Consider the following 26,572-nt stretch of genomic DNA (forward strand, 5'->3'; position numbering starts at 1 on the left):
AGTACCTGAACCCCCGCAAAACTTGAAAATTCGCGAATTATTGACACCCCTTCATAAAAGCTCACAGGGGTCAAACCCACCACGATATGACGGCTTTTCCGTGTGAGAGTATATGACTGTAACAAAATCACAACTATAGTTCTACAAATAAAAACAAACACAGAATTGCAGTTGAATAAATGGTATGTATTGTCATTATAACAAAAGTTTAGGGGGTTCTTCTTTCAGTGTAAAAAAGTGACGACTGGCTGAAGGCACGCCGGCATTGGATGTCCTTGGAGTGAGCCTCTATAATGATAAATATACAACCGTCACAAATGTAGCTGTTTCCAACGAGTTGTAGTTCCAGGTCACCTTTTTCATGGGTAATGGATCTGGCGTTGGTGAGATACAGGCTCTGCAGGAATAGCTTGAGAAAGTTGTTACTTCGCCTAACCGGAGAAGGTGGACTTGCGGCGCCATCATTGCCATCTCTCCTGACGTTGCCTCAATCTATTACCATACCTGATAACAATCCATGGGGCACCCACTGGTGATCACCATTTCGTTGCCCTCTTCTGACTTTCCTTGGAGTCCGATTTAATTGATGAATTTCTTTTCGATGTAACGAGCTACTGAAATAGTAGCTGTGTTTTAAAGTATGTTTTGGGTAGACACATTGATTTGTGTGCCCGCCCACCTTGGCTGGTGTGTGCTGTCAGTCAATCACACAACACCCAAAGCCCTTTTCAACATGCCCTTGTGATAGCATTTGCTTTGCGCTGTCTACTGGAGAAAACTATGCACGATGCGTTGATATCAATGACATTAAAGACAATTCAATTTAGAATCTGCGGAGAAGTGAACCAGCAATAACTAGGATGTAATGCAATTGAACCTCTAAAGAAAAGATGACTACGGTCCCTTATTTAAGCCAGGAGGAGCCATAACTAGCCTGCGAGCCATATGTTTCCGAACCCTGCTCCATTGCTGACTCGGTGATAACTAAACTTACAGACTAGAAAACATCACTAACCAATCAGTACATTGCAATGTCAAAGGACAGCTTGGTGATCCCTGCAGATAGGTCAGCGCTTTTTTGTTTGTATTGCTAACTCAAGGCGACTAGCCGACACTGTGTTTACCGAATGAATTCCGGGCTGAGCAGATCTCAGAGGTGATAACTTCACTGAGGATGGGAGTGAATGAGGATGATGCAGCTGAAATGGAGAAAAAAAGAGCTTTTTTGGGGGGGTAATAGTGTGTGAAAACGTCGAAAATGCTAACCCTAATTGCTTCCTCGATCGATGCTCATCCCGCAGCCAGCAGAGGGTGGCGCTCTTATTGACTCAGCTGTTGTTTGCCCCGCGCTACAAATCTCCTAGCTTCACTAAGTCGGGAAGGGAAAACAACAGAAAAACATGTGTTCTGCTGAGAAGTAAATCATGTTTGCATCCACATATAGCATCTAGTCAAGTCTAGTCAAGTCATCTTTATTTGTATAGCCCTAAATCACGAAGAGTCTCAAAGGGCTTCACAGATTATTACACTATATTACACAGACTATTTTTCAGCCGACGAGAAGAGTAGGTTATTCATATGCTATGGAGTAGAAGTGAGTTTTAAGTTTAGATTTAAACATTTCCACTGAGGTTGCAGATCGGATCTCAGGGGGAAGAGCATTCCACAGCACCGGTGCCCGGATGGAGAACGCTCTCGAACCAGCAGAACACTTCTTTGCTCTTGGGATCACCAGAAGACCGGCACTCTCAGATCGTAGGCTTCGGACCGGGACATAGGGGCAAATCAGATCCGAAAGATAAGAGGGAGCAAGTCCATGTATGATTTTGTATAATACTAAGAGAACCTTAAAATCACATCTAAGGCTAACTGGGAGCCAATGCAGGTTAGCCAAAATCGGTGTGATGTGATCGTACTTTTTTGTCCTGGTTAAAAGCCTCGCTGCGGCATTTTGTACCAGCTGAAGAGACTTGATTCTAGACTTCGGGAGACCAGAGAGTAGTGCATTACAGTAATCGAGACGGGAGGTAACAAATGCATGAATTATAATTTCCGCATCAGACTGAGACAGTATTGAACGGATTTTAGCAATGTTACGAAGATGGAAGAAAGCGGTTCTAGTAATTTTCTTTACATGCATTTCAAAGGATAGATCAGGGTCAAATATGACACCTAAATTTTTAACTGAGTCACTCTGTGTGATGTGACATTTGTCAATGTTCACAGCAGTTTTTGAGAATAAGTCACGGCATTTAGATGGACCAATGACCAACATTTCGGTCTTTTCAGAGTTAAGACGCAAGAAATTGAGTGACATCCACTCTTTTATCTCAATGAGGCAGGCCTCCAAATTTCCACAGTTTAGTGTGTGAGATTCCTCCAACGGAAGATATAGTTGAGTGTCGTCTGCGTAGCAGTGGAAGCTGATATTGTACTTGCGAATAATATCACCTAATGGAAGCATGTAAATGCTGAAAAGAAGGGGGCCAAGCACTGAACCTTGCGGAACACCGCAGGTAACATTAAAGGGTTCAGATGTCATTTCACCATATTTAACACAGTGCGTCCTATCTGAGAGGTAGGATCTGAACCACGAGAGGACGGTTCCTGAGAGACCAATCCATTTTTCCAACCGTTCTAGTAGGAAATTGTGGTGCACTGTGTCAAAAACAGCACTAAGATCCAGCAGCAGCAAAAGTGAAGAAGCGCCAGAATCCATTGCCAGTAGGAGATCATTTGTTACCTTGATCAGAGCTGTCTCAGTAGAGTGGTTAGCCCTGAATCCTGATTGCATGGATTCAAAAAGGTTATTCTCGGATATGAAAACATTCAGCTGCTGTGCCACTACTTTTTCAAGTACTTTAGAGAGGAAAGGTAGGTTTGACACAGGTCTATAATTACTTAAGATTTCTGGATCAAGGTTGGGTCGTTTCAGTGTGGGTTTAATAACGGCGGACTTAAAAGCTGCTGGAACTACACCTGAGGAGAGTGATATCTTTATAATATTTAGAACTGAAGGTCCAAGGACGCGAAAAAGACTTAAAATAAGTGAACCTAGGAGCGGGTCGAACTGGCAAGTTGTCGGTTTGGCCGCATTCACCACCTGTTTGAGATCATCGAGTGACAGTTCACTAAAACCGGACAATTTCCCAGGACAGCCACCATGTCGTGCATCTATAGATTTGAGTGCTTTAGTATGTGTTGAATTAATACTGTCTTTGGCGATTTCTTCCTGTATGTTTTGGATCTTCTTAGTAAAGAAGACCATTAAGTCATGAGCAGAGTGCGTCGAACTATCTGCGATAGTCTGTTGCCTTGTAAGCGATGCTACAGTGTCAAAAAGGGCTTTGGGATTGTTCTTTTGAGACGCAATCACCTTCGAAAGGTAGGCCGATTTTGCAGAGGCAAGGGCCGCTTTATACTTTAACAAGCTGTCACATCTCTTTTATACACCAACTACACTCTCTTACACATACTATTTTATGCATGTATATATCCATATACCTACCTACCTACCTACCTACCTACCTAAGCAATCAGGAGTGTAAATAAATTTAGTTTGTTTTGATGAAAATCCCAATGGACCAGGGTTTGCTCTTTGATTTGAATATGTAATAGAGTCGACGGTTGACAGTTGTTGGCAAGTACCGCCTGGAGGAGCCCATCCCTCTCGGGCGGGGTTTTTGGGCAGGGGTTCGCTCCCCCACATGAAACAGACTGGTTTCCTTGGTTACCATTTGAAGGAGAAGTCTCTTAAACTGACTCAGATATAACACCTTCGTCATCCGGTCGCAGTGGTTTTTCGGTTCAGAGCGTCATCCCGCTCCTTGGAGACCAGCCAGACATCGACATTGATGAGAAGCAGCGTGTGACGATACTGATACTAGATCTTCAATCAGTGGGGAAAGACGATTTTGTTTTGAAATTTTGGGTATCACATCGCATCATTTGTCGCTTTTGGCAATAAAAGTTTCTACTTCGGGGATTTTGACTATCAGGGGTCGTTTTTGTAACGCAACCCCCGCAAAAAGCGAGGGGAGTACTGTAAACTAGAGGTAAGATCTTAAACCTGAGCTCGAACAGAGTCCGACCAGAAATTTGGGGCTGGTCCGGCTGCATTGTGCTCAGAGACACGTAAAAGGGGTACTGAATCCCTCGTGCAGATACCCCTCGGCACGACCAAAAGAAACAAAGAACAATGACAAGTGGATAATACAATACAAAAAGTCAGTGAGGGGGAAGCCCGGCCCTCACAAATGAAATGAAAATTTGCGTTATTTTCAGGCTCGGCCCCTCGAATCAAGTTAATTGGTTGGGCTCAGCTCAGGCTTTAATACCTGCTTGTTGCATGTTTTTAGGCCCTGTTTTACCTCTACTGCAGGGGTGTCCAACTTTTTTCAAGATGAGAGCTACTTTTTGTTACCAATTAGCGCAAAGGGAACCCAGTTTGAAATGCATTTCTAAAATAACAACTTATCATATTATGATTATTTTGTTACTATGTTATTACCAGATTAATTATCGGAAGTAGGGTTCAATAGACTCACCCAAACACTAAAATAATAATTTTACGAGAAAATCAAAATGAGCAAGCACAGGTGACCCAATTTCAGAACAGGCACCACATTGGAGACCCCTGCTCTACCATATACTAAAACTCCAAAATGCCAAGTTTGTTTACCACACAAGAACCCAACTACTCCATTCTCGTTTTTTTCTCCCACAAGCCTTCACTTCCTGCTCAATATTTCATGTGGTCCCAAGTGCATCTATTCTCGGTATTTCCTCGTCTCCCCTCGGCAGTCTCAACAGTGTTTAGCCATCAGCCTGCACCCTGCCGGCATCTCCATTTGCATCATATCACCCAGTTATTATTTTTTTGGTTTCATTTCCTGTCACGGTGGATAGCGTGCACCCTCCAGCCTGGACATTTTCCGTCCCCTGTAACCCCCCCTGAAGGTGCTTTCTAGAGTGCATTTTCATCCCTCAATAGCGCACTCCCTGATTGCAGGACAGATGACATTATCCGGAGCTTGCATCATCACAATTAGATTAGCTTGCAACAGCGAGGCAGGTTAGGCGCGGGTGGCGCCCGAGGGGACAAAATGATGGACGCCCTGCACCCTTAGCTCAGGCCAGGACACTTAAAAAGCCCTCGTCTCTCGCAATTCGTCCACGTCCCCTGCGATTTTTTTTTTTTGGGGGTGGGGTCGTTTTGTCAACCTTGGCCTCTCCATTTAGGAACCTTTAGCTTTCTGCCGCATCAGCAGAGTAACATTTTTTTCCGCTCAGAACTCAAAAGCACAGTGTTGGGGGTGTTGCTAGGAATAAGTAATTAGTTAAAGTGACACGTTACTGTATTGAACAATTACCGTATTTTCCGCATTATAAGGTGCACCTAAAAGCTTTTTTTTTTCAAAAGCTGACCATGCGCCTTATAATACAGTGCGCCTTATATATGGATCAATATTAAGTCGCAAAGTCATGCAACTCAGGCAAGCAGCCGCCGACTAGATTTTCCCCCGAAGGCGAAGTCGTCCGCTGTGTATGCTGGGATTTATATACCAGCGTTTCATTTCCTAACCAATGTGTCAATCATCATTTGAATCAGTCACTATTGGCTAAAGTTATTCGGAGGTAAAGGGGCGGATCCTTTTAATCATTTACAGGCTCGCATAGGCTAAAGGGGCGAAACAAAGCCTGCAATTGGCCGAAAAAGATGAATGTGAATCACACGTTGGGTTGCACTACGGCATAGAGAAAACATTTTTTACTATTCTGTATTTGTAAATATTTTACTCTCCTGGATTTACTACACTCACGGTTGTAAGAAGACCATGGTTATGCATCATTATTGAACGTGATGGCTGCAAGAGAACTTAGGTGAGCTATGCGGCTTTATATTTTCCCGGTATCTTGTTTTAGAACGATCTTGATGTTTCCGTGATGAGTCTATTTTTAAACTAAATTCGATTCAAAGTGTTTATTGTCATATGCACAGTAAAGAACGCCGTTTCCCTGCACAATAAAATTCTTACTTTGCTGTCCACACAGTTGCCAGCAAAATATAAAATGGAAACTAAGAAATGTTTGGCATTTCTTGAATCCCAAGACTTTAACCTTCCGAATGATATTTAGAACGATGCATTTGAGTGATTAGTGACATCGTAGAGACACTGTTTCCATACATGTCTGAGACACGTATTTGCTTCTTTGCAAGCTTTGGGAATGTTAAGGGGGTAATAAGTTTGACTGAACTATCTGACTGTTTTGTCAACGTTCCCATTGTAGCGCCTTATAATCCAGTGCGCCTTAAGTATGGAAAATATAGGACCAAAAACTATTTTTTTGGGGGTGCGCCCTATAACCCGGTGCTTATAGTGCGAAAAATACGGTAATTGAATTACCAATCCTGCAAATTACTGACACCCAAAATAGTAATGCATTACTCGTAAAGTAACGACAGTGGTATGTCCACTTACAAATGTCAGATTACAAAGTACCTGAAAATATTGCCTATTGTTACAAAGCCAAAAATTACAGTACAGTACAGTACGAGCTGTAATTCGCCGCTCCCTCGGTTCTACCTAACAACCTGATGCGTATCGTGAATCCCAGCATGCTCTTTGTGTCCCCTTCCCGCTCTGCAAACAGTTTACTGCAGGGGTGGCGAACGAGTTTGACACAAAGAGCCGAAATCTTTAACTGTGAGAGTCAAAGATCCACACCACGCACTGACCGGCCATGACAGACAGACACACACAAACACAGACAATTAAAAACATTATTTCCCATAACACACTCCTCTCCTTACAATACAACGAGTATTGTTCTTGTGTTGATTTCAAGGAAAGTGTCCACCCTCAATACACACAAAAAACTAAACACGAAACAAGGCAAAGAGCCACAGTATATAGAAAATATGATGAGGCAAAGGGCCGCATTCTTATTGGCCAAGAACCGCTTGCGGCTCTAGAGCCACGTGTTCGCCACCCCTGGTATACTGTATAGTACTACACCGAAGTACTATCATTGACAATGGACCCCAAGAAATACATGCAGAAAAGAGGACAAGGAGAAAAGAAGAGGAAGAGACTTTTTCTGGTCATGGAAACAAAGCAAGAGATAATAGAAGGGTATGACAAGACACACCGTTGTGCAGGAAGAGTTTAGAGACGACAAGGAGGAGAATGCAGCCGTCATTCCGACAACCAAAATTCAAGACATTTTGGAAAAATTCCATGAAGTCTCGAAATTTGTGGAAAAGAATCACCCGGAAAAAGTGTTGAAAGGTCGGGATCAGTTCTTGAAGAAACGTGAGGCAAAAAACACTGCTGAAGACTAGTAAATAAAGACGCTAGTTAAAAGTTATATTTTTTTTCCCTTTATTCTTTGTAATTTTTTTACATTATGTGCCTATGGGTTTATGTTCATTATGCAGCAATGTATTTGTTTCTGGTTCAGGTGTGCTTTTATGATTTTTAAAAATAGAAAACAAATCATACTTTTGCGGGGCTTGGAACAGATTAGTGCATTTACATTCAAAAGGTGCCTCTACTTACAAATGTTTCAGGTTACAGAGCTACTCTCAGAATGAATTCAATTCGTAAGTAGAGGTACCACTGTATCTAGTTCTCAAACAAATATGGGTAATATAGATACATACATGCTTATATAGAGTTTTATTGCGGCTCCAGACAAATTTGTTTGTTTTTTGGTCCGTTATGGCTCTTTCAACATTTTGGGTTGCCGCTCCTTGACCTAACCTGTGCCTTTGTGCATGTGATTGTTTTCTAAGTTAATCTTTGTTTGTCACCTGCATGTACATACTGTTCAGTTATGGATATGTTCTAAGTCAAATCAAATTAACTTTTGTTTAGCACAAATCACAACAAGTTATTTCAATTAAGGAGAAAACAAAACATGTTTTCAGGTGAAGTCATTTTTTATCTGGATTTCAAACTACCTGAGCATTGTAGTAGGTAAGACTACCCATACCTGGCGTCCTAGTAACACCACTGTTGCAAACTAACACAGCCGAGGCATTCCATATCCATTTTGTGTTTTGCGTTCAAACTACTCGAAGAGCAAAATTCAGTTCTCTTTTACAAAGTCAGGTGCTCACATCAGCCTCGTTGATTTTGTTGTTAGTATGTTTGTAGTATTGATTTAGTCCTATTGATTTATTTCTGTAGTAGTACAGTAGGTCGGTATTATAGTATTACTGTGGTGGTATTTTGTTTTATTTCTGTGGTATTTTATTAGTACTTGACTTGACTTGTAGTATTCATTTAGTAGTTTTGTAATATCTCTGTAGTAGTATAGTATGTTTTTACTATAGTATTACTGTAGTGGTATTTTTGTAGTATTCCTGTAGTATTTTTTTATTATTTGACATGACTTGACCTGTAGTTATAATTCAGTAGTTTTGTAATATTTCTGTAGTAATACAGAGTGTTTGTATTTTTGTATTACTGTAGTGGTATTTTTGTAGTATTTCTGTCATATTTTTATCACAGTATTTTTGTAGTATTAATTAGGTAGTTTTGTAATATTTCTGTAGTAGTATGTTTGTATTGTAGTATTACTGTACAAGTATTTTGTAGTATTTCTGTAGTATTTTCTTGTAGTATTTTCATCATAGTATTTTTATGGAATTATTTAGTAGTTTTGTAATATTTCTCTAGTAGTATGTTTTTCTTTTTTGGTGTAATAAATATTACCATTGATGGTGGATCAGTAGTCTGTAGTCTGTGCAGCCCTTTGAGGCTTCTTGTGATTAAGGGCTATACAAATAAACATGACCTGACTTGATTTGTTCCTGTATAAGCCACACCCCGCTCGCCACGTGGTGCCTAGCATTCGCTAGTGGTGACACACAAACAAATATGCGCGTATAAACGGACCGCTTGATAACAGCATTTTATTTAATAGTTGTAAATATGGATTGGACTTGTGTATATACGGTGGAGAGAATATCAGTAAGGAGAAATTACGCGCCCCCGAACTCAATGATTGAGACGGCGCTACTGTAACTGTATACTGAATAAACACACCCACCTCACGTATAATCGGAAGGTGGGTATTTGTATTCTGTAACACCAGGGTGGCAGGGGCACCAATTCCTGTGGTGTTTCTTGGGTAATTACAGCCTGGTGGTGCCCATCCCTCTCCAGGTCAATAAATGTTTCTACCTGGTCTTGAACCAAGGACCTTTCACGTGTTAGACACGCTTCAAAGGCTGTGCAATTGGGCAAGTAGTTCAAATGGGTGTGTTCAAAAATAAGCAGTGTGAGTTCATTCATTTCGGGGTAGAAAATAAATAAAATCAGGTGTGAATTGGGTGGCGCCTACTTAATGATGACGAAGCCAGCACTGGTTGAACATGCATTTGAGGAAAAAGTCTTGGTTCCAGACCAATTGAATTAATGTTATGGAGTGGCCAGCTTAATCCCCAGATCTCAATCCGACCGGGAACTTGTGGGGTGCTATCAAAAACGCTGTTTGTGACGCAAAACCCCAAAAATGTAAATGAATTGTGGAATGTAGTTAGGCAATCATGGATTGAAATGACAACTGAAAGTTTGTTGATTCCATGTCACACAGATGGGAAATACAAAATTATTTTGAGTTTTTACAGTCAACAGAAAACACTACTATTTTTTTAAACACACCCCTTTGAACTATTTGCTCAATTGCACAGCCTTCGGAGTGTGCCCATTATGAATGCTGGGTCTTGTTTGTTTTCTGAGAATCTACTGCACCTACTGATAACTTGTTTGCCGTGTAACAGTAAAAATATACTATAACCTGAGATATTCTGGTTGGTCACATTGCACTGCTATTATTTTGAACGCTACTGTACATCTATCTTCTTTTATGCTATGAAAAAGGTGTAAAAATCCTGTATTATTGTGTGTGCCACCCCCTCTGGAGGGAATCTAACCGAATCGAGCAAATCAGTGCAACATCGGCGACAAATTCCATCACAGCCAGCGCAAAAATGTTAAAGATGAAGAAACCAGGCAAAAATACATCCTTACGCTCTTACTCGAACACATGTTCATCCGTCTCCCGACATCAAAAGGCCGCCGTCGCCGCTGTTATTTTTGCCACTCTCGCTTTCGCTTATTATTCAAAGATTGACATTTCGCGCTATCCGCCGACGTATCGAATAAGTCATTGCGAGCTAATTAACTGCAAAAAACAAGCCGGAGATTAATGTCGGAAATGAGCGATGGCATCGAGACGGGAAACTGAGGAAACCCGCGGAAGAGCTGAGGATTTTCCCCCCTCCCTTCGTCAATATCGCTTACGCCGAACGAAGGAATCGATTGCCGGTCGAAGATCGGAAAACCCGGGGGTTGATTAATGACGGACAATTATGCGCATAACAAACACGCCGGCCCTTTGCACGAATGGTCCGGGCTTAGCACGGTAAACCGACGGGTATATACCGAGAACAAATGTCTTCAATAACTTATGACCTCGCATAGCTTCACCACTGCACAAAGCACACATCATAAATATGCATCCGCTGTCCTCTGCTGCTTTTTTGCCGGGTCCTGGAAACATATTAAATGTCACTCTCCATAATTTCATCGCGCTTTCATTGGCGCCGCGTGGCACAGGAGGCAAGACAGCATCGCTTTACAGGCAAACTGCGGAATTCGCTGCGTTTATACAAGTAGATATCGTATTATGTAGAAATAGAAATAGAAAAAAAACAAACATATATATATATATATATATATATATATATATATATATATATATATATATATATATATATATATATATATATATATATATATATATATATATATATATATATATATATTTATTTATATATATATATCGGTCGCGGTCCCACCTTGGGCAGGACTGGCAAAGTGAGAGAATGACAAACGTGCCGGAACGGAGGGGAGTCAGTCATATGAGGTGGAACAATGAGGGTAGGGATGATACGGTGTTCTTTGTCGCCACAGTAACGGGCCCAGAGGATACCCGGAAGAAAAACGGAAGAAAAACAACCCGTAGAACTTGTTAAAAGTAGGAGATACCCACGATCCATGTGGGGATATTGGAATATGTCACTACCTATATTCAGTAAGGGTAAGAGATAATCGGCCTAAAAAATTCAGCCCGACACGACCCGAGTCGCGGTGTGTGAACCTGAACCCGCGCAAACCCGACGGATTGACTTGATTCGGTAAACGACCCCGAAACAAACCCGAAGATTTTATTTGCCGCCAAAGTAAAAAAGAAGCTTTATTCCGGACGTGCGTACTTCAGCTGTCACGAGCCAAGACAGGAAACATGAATGAGAACCCAATCGCATAACGTACTCACAGTTTGTTGGGGAGAGGAGGGATGAGCGCAACTCGATCCGGGGATCGATGGTCGTGGAAATGGATTGAAATCAGAACTAAGGAGTGGTCAAAATCAGACAAATCAGGTTGAAAATAAAACAGGATCATAACACAGGCAAAAATGGAGATTAACAGGACTTGGCATATCACACAGAGAGTAGCAGGAGTTTTGCAGGCGCTCTGACGCCAGGCGACTCACAAAACCGCGTTTAAACAGTCCGGCAGCAATCTGTCAACGCATTTCAGCTGGTGTCAATGGGCTGGGCCATTTGGGTGCCGTGGCAACCGTGACAGAACCTGGCGCCACACGTCAGGGACTAATTGGGCGCCATGGCAACCATGACATCAGCGCTGAACTGTGCGCTTTGAAAGTGAAACTGAACAAAATGGCACCGAAACGAAAATCAGATTCTGCAGATGACAAGATGCAAATAGTAAAAGATATGCCCGAAAAACAGAAAGAAAGTTTGGAAAGCATGGAAGCTATTGGCAAGAAGCAGAAATGACGTTTGACGTAAGGGAGGTGGAAGGAGGAAGCCACGCGTCTTTTACCAAGGATGATAATGTATTTGGATTGAGTGATTTTGAGTTAAACTGATAGTTTGGTGGATCCTCCACGAAGGGAAAAAAAACAGCGAGAAAAGCCCGACCGGCCCAACTTAATTATTGACCAAGATCTTACCTCTAGTCAGGATTGTATATATTTTTTTCATTCATTACTTCATATATTTAGTCGAAATTATCTATGTTCCGTCATGTTGTATTTCTTTGTCAGAAGTGGCCTATGACTGTGGTCGATCTCCTTACTTCTTCGAGAGACGGAAAAAATGAATTTCAGCTCATGAGGAAATGTTACCAGCTCAAGAACGCCAGCATGAAAGATCAGATCAACTCATTCACTGCCGTAATGTATAAATACGCTTTCAGAAGCGGTGTCCCTGAGTGCCAAGAAGTAAAAATATGTTTTTCTTGTTTTATTTTAAAGAATATTATAAAGGGGTTTGGGACTGGTCATTGGTAAGTATTAAGGCTGAGTCCCATTCTTCGCACTTTCACTCGCTATGTGCCCTAGTCACTCGGTTTGCGCGTTCACGTGAAATTGGGGTGTGTCCCGATACTCTCAAGACCGAGGCAGAAGTGCCCTCAAACCATGTCGTAACCACTTCAAGACCGAGGGGGCTCTCGACCTCACTTGGCAGCGAAGTGACTACCCAGAAGGCTTTGCGAATTCTCAATATCAACAAACATGCCCGAAAAGGAACCGCACAAATGTAAGTAGTTTTCCACAACCACGCATGTATTTGCAGCAAAATGTATTGAGATATCTTAGTTAGACGTAAATGCAATAGAAAATCGTATTTTCGCGTTAAAACACGAACATTGCAAAATCGCTACTTTACGAAGTGCACTAATCTACCAAGGGAGCTGGCAAAAAAAATCTTCACGCTACAAACTGTAAAGTAGGATAACTGTGCAGAAAATCACGGTTCAGCCCATCCCTGTTTTTATCTTAAACGAGTCGTGCTTATACATCTACATGGAGCATAGTCAGAATACCGTTCTGGACATAAGCCCTTGTTTACTGCACACAATTTCGGGTGTCGTGTTTTATTTACAATATGATTCTTTCATGTGAGATCAGAATGCATTAGTTTTCATCATGCATTATGAGTAATGTCTCCGAATTTCACGTGGAAATACAGTTGAAACAAATTACTATCACACAGTCCACTGCCTTCTCTGTAAACACATATTAAGTAAACTAATTACCTTCTCAAAATGTTGTCCAAATGTGGAGACAATTCTAAAGCATATGTGATGCTGGCCAATAGAAGGCTCTTACAGCCATAAGAATAACATGTCATTTTTTTGTATCTATTCACTATCAAATAATTATCCAGAACACATCCTATAATTTCCTGTCTCATATCAACTTGTTGAGCATCCTATACACAGTTGTTTTGTACAATACATCAGCATTAAGTAATTCTTGTTTTTTCCACCCAACCTAAAGGCCACTGTAGAACGTCCCGTGGAAGAGCTGGTCACCATCACAGCTACCACGCCATCCACACCACCGGGCACGTCGTTGGCACCTTCTAATCCGGCGCCAAACCCCAAATAACCCAGAAAAAAAAGGAAGCACGATACACTCCTTGACTTTTTGAAAGCGGAGTCTGCCGGAGCGAGGAAAAGGCTCGAAGAAACTGTGGCCAAAACTGAGCGGTTCCCGTCCTTTTTGGGAAGCTCGTGGACAAATTTCCAGAACAGTGACATCTCTGCAATGTTTCCCTTTGTTTTATAAGAGGAATTTTTTTTATTTTTATTAAGAACTCAATGAAGTTCCAGTTTGTGTTTCCAGCTTTATGGAAGTATTGGTATATTTTTGTTAAAATTTGTGACACATTATTTATTTACTATTATGTATTTTGGCCCAATGTGAGTTTGTTTTTCTGAAAGTAAACTATTATTTAAGCTGGAGTGATTTCTAGTTGTTTTCTGTCCAACAGTCACATAGTTCACACACAGTATCTCACATCATTATGAAATAAACCACCAAGGTGTTACTCAAAATGAAGATGTTTATTGAATAGTAATGCAGAAAAGCACATAATGCAAATGTGGGTCTGACTTCCAGAGCCTAAAATATGGCTTTTGGGCAATTTATTCCATATTAACTGTGGACAATTCTTTGTACGGTGGACCTGGGAACCCTGAAGACCCGTGACACCACACGGTAGGACAGAGCGTGGGCCAGCCAGTACACGTAGATCAGGACCTCCAGCCACGGCCCTGTTCCCTCTTTAGCAGCTCATGCAGGGCCCACATAACCTTCTTGCTCAACCTTAAGTCCTGAATGAGTTCTGACTCCACATCCAACCATAAGCACAGGATGGGAACATTCCTGTCCAACCTGTCCACGCTTATGGGACAGCCACTCTGGAACACAATAGATAACAAACAATTTAGACATAAATGTGGGCATAGAAAAGAAAAAGACCGCTTTAACTGTGATGTAAGCATCATGAAAAAATGTTGAAATGACCTTTTTATATTCAATGACAACTCTTTTGAATTAAATTCCTTATGAACTAAGGTTTTTGGGTCGTACAGGGAAGTTTGGTGACGATATTATGTCAACTAAAGGGTCAGGTGGACTGTTCTTGTGTTTGTTTACGTTTCGTCATGTCACAGATTAAAGACCCCTACTATATGTCATAAAATGGCATTAAAATACTAATAAGTAGATTGCCATTTATGTCTACACAAACATAGGGTATTATGTGAACGTGCATTGTATGTTAACTCATACTGTATTTGACCGAACGGGTCATTTTTTTAATGAGTGTACGTACCTTGTAAAGATGACTCAGCACTACATAGCGCCGAAGCTGTCTTCAGTATAGCACATTTCTCCTCCGTTGATTGGAGACACGGAAAAGATGATGAGCTTTCAGGCAATCGGTAATAACACAGCAGTAGCGGGCATTTTTAACGTTGCACGAACTCTCCAACTGACACACTACAGATTGAGACTCGAGTTGTTTACATGTGACGTAGACCAATACGTCACTGAGGTCTACAGCCAATTAATATTACCGCCATCTCCTGGACAGGGGTGGAACCTTGCAAGTCTTGTCCAAACCATCTCCACTTTGCACTCAACTCGCGGAGGACACTCCTCTATCGAGGGACCTCACTGGAGGGTTCTCAGGGCCGAGTGAGAGAAATGGGATTGGGCCTAAATCTCATCTCAATCATTTCAGTAGGATAAATCAACATTAAATGGCAGGAGGGGCTTCGATCATATCGTTGTCCACACAGTGAGAAAGCCCAAATTCCAAGTGTTGCTTCCAGTATTCAGCGATTGAGAGTGTGTAGATCCCGTAGTGAAGCAATGTGGTGAAGGTTGTAAGATATGGACAAATAGCAGGCAGTTAACTCCTCAACAGAGCGTATTACTTTCAAAAAAGATGACAAGGTCCTATCGTCATTCTCTGGTTATGGAAGAAAGACTTTCTTTCAAACATAGCATTGTTCAACTGTTGTTCACTAAATAATGTTAAAAGTAAGAAACTAATGAAAGTGTCCTGTGTCTGTGTAGCTACAGAACAACATTTTCTGTCGGCCTACAAAAAAAGAGTCAAAATCTCAAGTATTGATCTTTTCAATTTGAGAAAAACGTCTGGCATTGAATGAGATGTCAATGACTTGTTATGAAAAGGTCTAAATCAAGGGTCTCAAACTCGATTGAGTCCAGGGAAGACTACAAACTACGGAGACTGAAAGTCGACAAAAAGGAACCTATTTTTTCACATCTTTACTCAGCCTTTCTCTAAGAAAGACAAAAAGAAGGGAAATATTGATACAAATAAAAAATAGGGAAAAAGATATAAGAATAAGAGTTTAGAAAGGAAAATGGAGGAATTCAAGTCAAGTCAAGTCATTTTTATTTGTATAGTCCTTAATCACAAAGAGTCTCAAAAGGCTTCACAGGTTATTACACAGACTATTTTTTCAGACTATTATTACTCCATCCCCTGATCTGGAAACAACATGAGGGCAAGGAAAAACTCAAAAAACCTCAACATGAGGAAAATGAAGAAACCTTGAGAAGGGAAAGGAAAAGGGAAAGGAATTAAAAGACACGAAAAAAATATACATTTTTTTCATTTTTCTCTTCCTTTTTTAATCCTTTTTCTTCTTGTCAAAAACAATAAGGTGCGTTTCGGTCACTTTGAGTCTTTCGTCTTCTTCTGTTGTGCTTTCAGCACTCTTTTTTGCTGGCACGACAGAATACAGTGACATCAAGTGGGAAAATACTACACACTGTCCCTTTACTTTCATATTAAAGCCTCAAACTATCAACGCGTTTGAGAAGTCTTTCAAAATTCTGCAGGTAAACATCATTTTGGGTCTTTTGGGTCACATCGACTCGAGTCAGAATGTTCCTTCAACGCTCGGTCGAGTTCACTAATCCCAAAAAGACAACCACGATGTCCCTGTCCGCGTTTCCAGGTTTTTTTTTTTGCTGCTTCGGGGAAAAAAAAGACTATTACGAGATATGAAATTGGACGAGTTAATCAAACCTAGGCAGACGCTTAATATTCGGAATTAAGCGAGATATTAATATAGCGGATCCGATAGAGTGGTTTTAACCACTGCGGGCGAAATTAAACAGGTTAATTAAAGTCTGGGAATTCACCCGTTCTCCATTTCCATTTCTCTATTTAACTCGCAGCTATGAATATCTGCTGTTTTTTTCCCCATTTACTCATAATTAGGATATTCCAAATTTTCGTTAACCTTTAACCGCAGCGTCTGACTGTTTTTTGCATTGCTAGCGTGTTAGCGTCTCAGACATTTCCAAGATGGCGTTAACTGTTACTGACACAGTTGTGCGAGGTCATGTAATTTCTTCTCACTGATATTCTGATTTTCTCCCTACTCGCATCTTACGCCGTATTTAGAACTATTAAAAAACGTCTGAAATCCAGGGTCCACTTATATGCGCATGTTTGGTGGTTGTCACAAGTAACGAATAATAAGCAGTGCCTGGCGATGGGGCGTGGCTTATACATGGGCAACAAAACCAATGGGGCAAATGTGAGCACGGAATTTACGGTAAAAGAGTGCTCAATTTTTGTCTCTCTATTCGTAAAATAGCCATGCCAGGAAAAAAAAAACATCCTAGACGCTACCTAGGAATGGAGAAGGAAATCTTCGAATGGTTTGAAGACAAAACGGATATTGAAGGATTTTATACATTTGACTATAAAGGATTTTATACGATCAAATACAAATTACATCTAATGCAATAGATATTCACTGGCTGGCCTGTGGTGCGATGTCAGCGCACCCTAGTAGAAAATATTGTTTACCGGAACGGCGGGAATGGGACGTAAGGCTGATAAGATAATAAGCACATCCAGACGCAGAAAGGCCTTGATGGCGTAGAAACGCTCGATATGGTTTTGGTTATTCCAGACATCGACGAGATGGTGAAGCCCAGGGGGGCTTCCCTGGCACACCCATGGGAGGAGTCGCCACACCATTATGCGGGGAGAAGATGGCCAATAAGAGAGAGCTAAAGGACTTCAGAAGAGGGCTTCCCAGAGACTCCAACGTCACTAATTCAGCCCTTTTGGATGGAGTACACTTAGTTAAATTGTTAATGAAATGAAATCTGCCCCCGTGGGAAAATGTCGGCTTCCTGTTCATCTTTTCCATCAAGAAACGAGCACGCATAAATTGTTGGGTGAATGTAGGTTGTGTTTGGTTAATGGAGTAAGATAACTAATTCGAACAATTTGGTAAATGGTACATTTTGATATTTCATTCCCCACAATATGGAGTGTCTCAGCTGTGTTCAACTCTTCCGCAGGTTGGCGTACATGCTTCCTTATATTTCTTTTATCAGGTTTCTGTCATGATTACCGTCGTGAATCACCTGTGCCCGCTCCTTTGGCGCCAACTGCCTTGGACTCTGATTGGCTCCCTGTCCCTATTCAAACCCTCTCCTATATGTCCCCTTTTGTCAGTCTGTCGGCGAACCTCAGTGTATACTAGGCAAGCCTTTTTCGACCCTGACTCCCACCAGTTTTTTTTCTCCCGTCTGTCCCCCGGCTTCGACCCGTTTTTTATCCTGACCACATCTACTCTCCCGTCCTGGCTTTCGACCTCCTTTTGTCCCCGACCACATCTACTCTCCTTTCCTGGCTTACGACTCGCCCCCGACCACGTTTTTGCTCTCCTGTCCCGGCTACCTGTTTTTCTGTCGTTGACACCGCCATAGCTCGCTACGGAAGATCCCCTTCCGTGTTTGGATCACAAACTGTGTGCGAGAGCGACTTGCTTCCCGCGCCTAGCGAACGCTGGATCGTGGGCGCAGCCCTTCCTCTTTCCTTCAATAAAACTTGTGAGAAATGTAACGCAATTGGGTCCTGTTTCCGTTCTGGTCCTGACAGTTACTATTTTAATCAGTTTTAGAGGGTCGGCTTCAATATGACTATATTCTAGTTTTCGGCAATTGGGGGAATTTTGGTATCGATCTGATCCCAGTTAATACATGATAGTATCGACCGGCGTTGATCGATACCAATCCGATATTTTTATCTTGGAAATGTCGTGATAAACGGAGCACAGAATTTAAGCACTAAAAATTTTACTTTTAAAAAAAATAAAATAACTAAATTTCAGGCAGCACGGCGGCGCAGTGGTTAGCGCGTGTGCGGCACGGTTCTAAGGTCTTGGGAACCTCCTGTGTGGGTTCAAATCCAGCTACCGGACTTCCTGTGAGGAGTTTGTATGTTCTCCCCGTGCTTGCGTGGGTTTCCTCCGGGCACTCCGGTTTCCTCCCACACATTCCAAAGACATGCATTTCAGGTGGATTGGCCGGTCCAAATTGTCCCTAGGTGTGAATGAGCGAGCGAGTTGTCTGTCCCTGTGTGCCCTGCGATTGGCTGGCAACCAGTTCAGGGTGTCCCCTGCCCACTGCCCGATGATTGCTGGGATGGGCTCCAGAACCCCCGCGACCCTACTGAGGATAAGCGGTGCAGCTAATGAGATGAGATGAGAACTACATTTCAACCTTTTACTGTATAAAATAAGAAATAAGAAATAAGAAATATCTTGATTACAACAGTTTCTGAACAAAAATTAATAAAAAGCAACAATGTAAAGAAAATACAAATACTGTAAAACAATTATAGACAAGATAACTGAAACACCTTTGATTATTTGTAAATAAGATTGCTAATACCAATTAAGTGTCAATTGTATCTCATTACCTTTTTTGCCATATTGACAATATCTTGAGTGACGTTCAGGAACAGCAACATGTGTACAGTTTGGTCACAGTTAATTGCTTTGAACAAGGTGAGCTTTTCCATGTGTTTATGTAAATGTGTGGTGTTGTCCTTTTCTGTAGTTGAAAATAAAAAGTCCACACCGCACTTTCTATTTATCTCTATCTTTTTGAGCTTCTGGTAGGGTAGGGCGCATAGATTTGGCTTTCTTTTCTTCCCGGCAAGCAGTGTGCAGCAGCAGGCCGGGTAGGGAGAAGTGCAGAGGACGCTAGGCGAAAGAGTCACGGGCTGCACTATCTACCCATGAAAAGCGGCGCTGTGAAGAATTTGGTAGAGGAGTGAAGTATAGATCACAGGAAAATAATATCGATCCGATACAAATACTTGCTTAGTATTGATAATATCCAGATTTTGCCCCTAGAATATACGTTAATTAGTAACTAGTTACTTTCAGAGTAATGCACTACTTTTGGGTGGTAACGCAATTACATTTTATATATATTTACTGTAACAAATGACTATTTTGCACAACACGGGTTACCACGGCGACCACAGCAATAACACTCGAGCAGACAATAGAATTTTCAGCGGCGCTCTGCCTCCCGCTCAATCATTAATGCGATTGGGATTGGGCTCGCTCTGCTGCTTCAGGTGGCAGCCCGCAGTAGCAAAAAGGATACACGGGGGGAGAATTCCAGAGACGTGTTGATTTGCAGCAGATTACAGAGACCCCTCGCTAGTTTCTGTTATCGCTGATTCACTTTCTCAAAAAATCAATACCTATTTTTAGTATAAATGTTTTTGATTTTGATTTGAATTGTCGTAATTGTCATTGATATGAACGTTTCATGCATTGTGTTCTGCAGCGGACTCATTCTATTGTTTGGGCTGTGGTGTGCGCCAAATGAGAACCCTTAGTCCCACTATCGCCCTCTGCATCTCACTCTCCATCTGCAGACGCTCAGGATGATAGTATGTGACATACTAATTGTATTAATAATGTTGATAATTGAATGAGGAAATTCAGCTAATTTGAAATCTACGATAATGGCATGTGATTGCTTACTTTACATAGAATCCTTGTAGGACTTTGTAGCAGATCTTATGTAGCCTTGCCATAGTAGGCTGGACTTGCGACACTGCAATTTTTCTCTCTACCCAGGCCGCCTAAGTCCCTTTCTGGACCCGATAACAAACCACGTAGCACTTAATGGTGATCATTGCTTCTTTGCACTTTTCTGATTTTCCTCAGAGTGGGCGGCAGTGGCTCAGGAGGTAGAGCGCTCGTCTTGGGATCAAGAGATCGCAGTTCGAATCCCAGCTCCTCCGTGTTACATGTCGAAGTGTCCCTGGGTAAGACACTGAACCCCTCATGCCCCCAATAAGCAGGTTAGCGCCTTACATGGCTGCACGGCCGCTATTGGGAAATGTGAAGCACATTGTAAAGCGCTTTGGGAAGTCTTCATTGACTTGAAAAGCTCTACTTAAATGCAGATCATTTCATTTCATTTCATTTCTCAGAGTCCGATTTAATTGATGGATTTGTTTAAAAGCTAGCTGTCGATATGCTTGGCAGTTTGTTTAGGTGGCCATATTAACCTATAAGCCCGCCCTGCTGTATGACTGGCAGCATTCACCAGCCTATCATAGTCCTCCACACAGTCACACACACACAAACACACAAAGACAATCTGCCCTGTGATAGCATTTGCTGTGTGGTGGCTGCTACAGAACACAATGCGCGATACGTTGATATACTGTAAATGATACATTCAGTTCAAAACATGTTGTGCAGCGAACCAGCAAAACAGAAGTAGCGAGGGATTGCTGTAATTGGTGTTTCTCTCTTAATGTTTCTTCTATTTCTTTCTTTCTGTTCCTCCTGTTTCTCTCTCCCTCTCATTATTTTTTCTTCTTTTTCTTCTGTTTTTTTCTCTGTCTTCTTTTTCTCTTTTTCAGTTTCTTCTATTTTTCGCTTTCTCTCACTTTCCTTTTTTCTTTATTTTTCTTCTGTTTCTCTTTCTTTCTTTTCTTTCTCTTTCTCTCTTTCTCATCCTGTTTCTGCTATTTCTCTCTTCCACTCACTTTCTTTTTCTTCTTTTTTTATTCTGTATCTCTTTTTGTTTTTCTTCTCTTACTCTCTCTTTCTCAATTTTTGGCTCTTCTATTTCTTCCTTTCCCTCCCTTACTTGTTCCTCATTATTTTTTCTGTGTCTCCCTTTTTTTTCTGTTTCTTCTGTTTCTCTCTCTCGCTTGATCTCTTTCTGTTTATTCTATTTTCCCTCACTTTATTTTTCTCTTGTTGTTCTTCTGTTTCTCATTTTCTTGCTTTGCTTGCTTTTGCTTCTCTTTCTGTCTCTTTCTGTTCCTTGTATTTCTCTCATTCGTTCACTTCCCCTTTCCCTTATTTTTTCTGTGTCTCTCTTTCTTTCTTTTTCTTCTATTTCTCTCTTTCTGTTTCTTCTATTTCTCTCTTTCTATCGCTTTCTTTTTTTCTTCTCTTTCTTTTTCTTCTGTTTCTCATTTTCTTTCTTTTTCTTCTCTTCCTTCCTATTTCTTACTGTTTTTTTCAATCTATTTCTTCCTCTCTCTTCCCTGTGCTTTACAAATACATTTAGTACATTCTTAGTTGATTGATTGTTAGATGGGTCGATTAAACTTCCGTGCGCGCGCACGCCAAAGAAAGAGACAGGTGGGTGCACGAAGAGGGCGTGTCCGCAGCGGCGTGCGCGCGCACGCAGCCACCGAGATGAATGAAAGAGACGAAAGCAAGCAGGCGAGCAGGCAGCATCCGAGAAAGCTCTTCCAATTCAATCACTGAAACAAAAACGTCGCCTCTCATTTGTTCATTTTTTCCCGGTATTCCTTTTTGGAGAAAAAGAAAAGTGAAGCAATGGATCTGAACACGTAACTCGGACGAAGCGAACTATTTCTTGTGCAAAGTGTCCGGCTGCTGGTGCGCCCTATAGAGGGGTTCGGGAGCGTGCACGTGGATTATCCTCGCTCCTTTTTTTTGTTGAAAACGAAATCTTTTGGAACATTTTGCTTCACGATGATGGCGACTGCCTTGGCCACGTTTTTCGTGAGCGTCCTGACGCTGGTCTTTTCCAACTTGGAACCGTCCAGAGGAAGCAACCGTCATGCCGTGTACTGGAACAGTTCCAACCTGCTGTAAGTCATAAGACGGTGCGTGGGTGGGACCCGGACCGCTACTGGTACCGTGGGCTGCTCTTTGTTATCGGAATAGCGCTCGTTCATTCATGTTTTGCAAGCATTCATTGATAGCTTGGAATAAATAGTGAGGAGACGGGCTGTTTTTTTTTAAAAAAAGCTTTCCCCGTAAGATGGGCAACATAAGGAACAAATAAAGCCCCAAGGCAGGGGTGTCAAACATGCGACCCACGGGCCGCCAAGAGATTTAAACTGACGCTAGACATTGCTGAGAGAAAATGAGCTGCAGGTTACAAACATGTACAGTATTCACTTGATGTTGCCAAAGACTGGAAGCACTCACAAAGATGCTGTAGTTGTATTTCTCTGTCTCTTTTGCCTTTTCTTTCTTCTTGGTTCTCTTTCCTTTTCTTCTTTTTTTCTTTCTATGTTATCGTTTCTTTCTTTTTCTCTCTTTCTCGCTTTCTGTTTCTGTCTTTCTCTCACTTTCTTGTGTTGTTTTTCTTGTTCTTTTTCTTTCTTTCCCTTTCTCTTAATCTATTCATCTCTTTCTCCTTCTTTACTTTTCTTATTTCTTCCCTGTCTTTTTCCTTTCCTTCTTTTCTCATCTCTTTGCTTCTTTCTCCTTTGCTCTCTGTTTGTTGCTTCTTGTGTCTTTCTTTCTTTTTTATGTTTTTTTGTGTTATTATCTTCTAATTGTCTTTCTTTTTATCTTTATCTTTCTTTATCTTTGTATTTTTTTCTTTTGAACTCTTTCTCCCTTTCTTTCGCTCTCTCTTTTATATCTTTCATCCTTTTTTTATTTCTCTTTTTATTTATTCCATCCTTTCTTTCTTAGTCTTTTTATCTTTCTTCCAATCTTTTTTTCTTAATCTTTTTATCTTTCTTCCTTTCTTTCTTTCTTTATCTTTTTATATCTTTCATCCTCTCTTTCTTAATCTTTTTATCTTTCTTCCAGTCTTTCTTCATTTTTCTTTTTATATCTTTTATCATTTCTTTCTTTATCTTATCGTTGCATTTGTTTACATTTATATCTTTCTTTATCTATTTCTCAAGCTTATGCATGGGTGGGACCGGACTGTACCGTGCTGTTCCGTGGGTTCCTCTTTGTTTTCAGAAAAGTGCTCGTTCATTCATGTTTTGCAAGCATCCATCGATACCTTAGACTAAATATTGAGGGGATGGGCGGGGGTGTTTGTTATTGGCAGGGCTTTGGGGGGTAAATAAAGCCCAAAGGCTCTATCAGCAATTTCCAACATCTCGTAAGCCAAATCCATACTAACCCATACAGTGTTTCCCACAGAATTTTGTGAGACCCAGTATGGAGGTGTCGGGGGGCACGTCCCCTCAGAATTCTTTTTTGTACATTTTAAATTCAATTGATTGATTCGATTAATTTTTAAAGCAAAATAAAGGATGTAAATCTAAGATGAATGCTTGCCCTTGGTAATTCTTGAATCATAAAGACACTAGTTATGAAAGGCAATGACACAGCAGAAGTCCCATTCACAAAGTAAACAAAACATGCACAATAAAGGTGCCCTATTTACTCACACCAAGACAGACAATGAAGATTACCAAATCATTTGTGTCAACAAAATGCTCGAAAAATAAATGCTCGATTGTGAATATCATTTGCTAGCATATTGGGCAATATTAGCGATTTACGCCGACGTTGTCGTTTGCTACCGGTGACCGAGACGATGCGAATTTGAGCCGGAATGGGCAAAACAAGATCGGTCTTACAAAAACTATTATTCTTTTCCACGCACACAATTTGAAATGAGCAGAATGGGCGAAAATGTATACATTGTGACTGGTGTGTTATTGAAACATGGAACTAAAGTGATGGGAATCCTGGTTGTTTTGAGAAAACCGGCTCTTTCAGCTCGGCTCGCGACAAAGAGTCGACTCTTTCGGCTCCCAAATGGCTTTCCATGTTTTTGTTGTTTCTTCAACCGATACATTACCGATGCTAATACAACATTATTTACGAAATGAATGACAGAAAATGTATCATTCTACTATATTATACTAACCTTTACGTTTTCATTCTCCAGTAAACTTTTAACAAATTTCAATTTTAACTTTAAAGTCAAGCGACATTGAAAAACAAACTACTCAACAAACTAAAATGGAAAATATGAACTCTTCAGTGCCATAAAAACTACTAAATAACATTTAACTATCTCTAATTCAACTTTTCAACCAATGTAGACTGAAACGACACAAATCATCTCTAAAAAAACCCGTCTTAAAACAATAATACAGCTTTAGTCTCTCCTTGATATTGACATTTCGTTCCCAAAGCTTTAAGGGACAGATTTTGGGTTCATGCACTCCGCTTTAGAGCCAAATTGGGATCAATTTCCTGCTTTGACTCCTTTTTTATTTCCTTTCTTTCTTTTTTTGTCCTGGGCTCACTTGTGCTGTGCCGCTGCCCCTCCCAACCACTCTCTCCTCTGCACAACAAACAAATTAGTGCAGCGACATACCAAAACACGCATATTACTAAAACAAAAAAGTGTGCAAGCAAGCACACCAGAGTGTTTGTGATCTTTTATATAATCAGATATCTTAAAGTTATTTTGATTAACTTTGCATTTACATATATATTTTAAAATGTTATTATATTTTTAATAATAAAAGTATGAGACTCTGGCGAGGACCAAACAAGCCCTGGTGGCCCGCCAGAGACTTTCAATTGTATTGGAAACACTAAAGATGAAGTTTGCGTAATCCTGCACTGCGAAGTATAATAAGCATAATAAGCAACGCTAAATTTACTGCAGGTGGGGAAACACCTAAGAAAGAAGCTGAAATAATTGTTTGTACACAAATGATCATTTTTATTCTACATAGTCTGGCTTGCTGTGACAAAATAGGTGTCGTGTTGAGTTTGTGATCGGATAATTGTAAGTACATTTATTGTTCATTTACTGCACTGTTAGAATTAGAGTTGGGATTTGAATGGTCTCTTGTATAGGGTTTCTACAGTGGAGTAATATGTTTCTTGCTTCAAAGACTTGAATTACCTTGTGAACCACTCAACCACTCACCTCAGAAGAGAAGCTGTTGCATCGTCATGTTCATTTTATCTGGTCTGTTTGATATTTCTTATTTTACGATGGTGTCCTCTTTCTATGTTAATGCCGCCCCTCCCCATCGGTGACTCAATTGTTAATGATAAAATAGGGGTGCGGTTGCAGTTCTAGTCAGACGTGAACCAGGCTTTGACTGTGAAACATCTCCTCATGAGCAAATATTGGTGTCACCTTTATTTTATTTTCTGTTTTATTCAGAGACGTACGGTTTATTACCGTGTAATAAAGGAAATTGCTTTCATTAATAAGGGAAGCAATTGGTTTAGTTTGACAGGTATGCACTTTCTTGGGAAAAAAAAAAAAAAAAAAGAACAATTATGAGATTATCCACGCAACTCAAGCCGACTTCTCCTAGTGGCAGCCGGACGTCAAGAACTATGCAGCGCACTGGCGGGTTCAACTCAGTCCATTTGCAGTGTTCAACTTTGCACCAGTCAAGACGGCGTGTATTCTCCGACACGTAGCGCTCAGGTCTGGGTTCGAGCCCCCTTTTTGTACACGAAAGTCGATGGACGAGATAGATTCCGGATTTTGTCTCCTCGTTAGCCGGTTCCCACGTTCTTTTATCTGTTCTCCTCGCCCAACCTCAATGAATCCATTTGTATTCACCCCCTCATCTTCTACCTCCATCTCATACTTTGCTTATTTCCTTCCCCCCCCGCCCCCCGTTTCTCTCTCCCCCGTCGCGTCTCAAGCCAGACGGACCCTCCCTCTCAATTCCCCTCTTTTAATTTCCTGCTTCTCATTACCAAATGATCCATCTGCCGCCCGTAAGCCCCCAAAGCGCTCAACTGGGACTACAAATTCGGCAGATGATTCGTATTAGGCATTGTCGGAAAGCGTGTTTACGTGTCAGGGGAAGAAGTTTGGAATGAGGGATTTGGAGATGGAAACATGTCCGTTTGAGTTGCAAGATTCGTACGGCTGCTTGAAATCCTTAAATGCTTGCATTTTAATGTCGTGTTTTCAAGGAAGTTCGGGTCAAGTGATAGTAAATGCTTGAAATGGTTCCCATCTTTCTCGGCAGTCTGACTCGATATATTTCAGGACTTTTAGGACATGGGTAACTGGAGAATTTGGAAAATTGGCTTTGAAAGTTCTTAAAAATGATTTTCGC

General features: G+C 41.1%; 1 protein-coding gene and 1 long non-coding RNA gene across 4 annotated transcripts in view; one reads left to right on the top strand and one right to left on the bottom strand.

Annotated features, from left to right (window-relative positions):
• Positions 1–13,936: 13,936 nt before the first annotated feature.
• On the bottom strand, positions 13,937–14,895 carry LOC148371273 (uncharacterized). Its single transcript, XR_015849629.1, has 2 exons — positions 14,729–14,895; positions 13,937–14,312 (listed from the first exon to the last, which is right to left on the bottom strand). It is a non-coding gene; the product is annotated as an uncharacterized LOC148371273 (long non-coding RNA).
• A 7,062-nt stretch (positions 14,896–21,957) lies between these two features.
• The window catches only part of efna3a (ephrin-A3a), a 117,749-nt gene continuing 113,134 nt past the window's right edge, over positions 21,958–26,572 (top strand). For all 3 annotated transcript variants that reach the window (XM_088329273.1, XM_088329274.1, XM_088329272.1), the window contains exon 1: positions 21,958–22,351. In XM_088329273.1, coding sequence (XP_088185399.1) covers positions 22,233–22,351 — 119 coding nt within the window. In that variant the 5' untranslated portion in view covers positions 21,958–22,232. The remainder of the gene's footprint in view (positions 22,352–26,572) is intronic.

This window comes from Urocampus carinirostris, chromosome 2 (genome assembly GCF_059441175.1).
Source record: "Urocampus carinirostris isolate Australia breed hairy pipefish chromosome 2, RoL_Ucar_1.0, whole genome shotgun sequence".
Lineage (NCBI taxonomy): Eukaryota > Metazoa > Chordata > Actinopteri > Syngnathiformes > Syngnathidae > Urocampus > Urocampus carinirostris.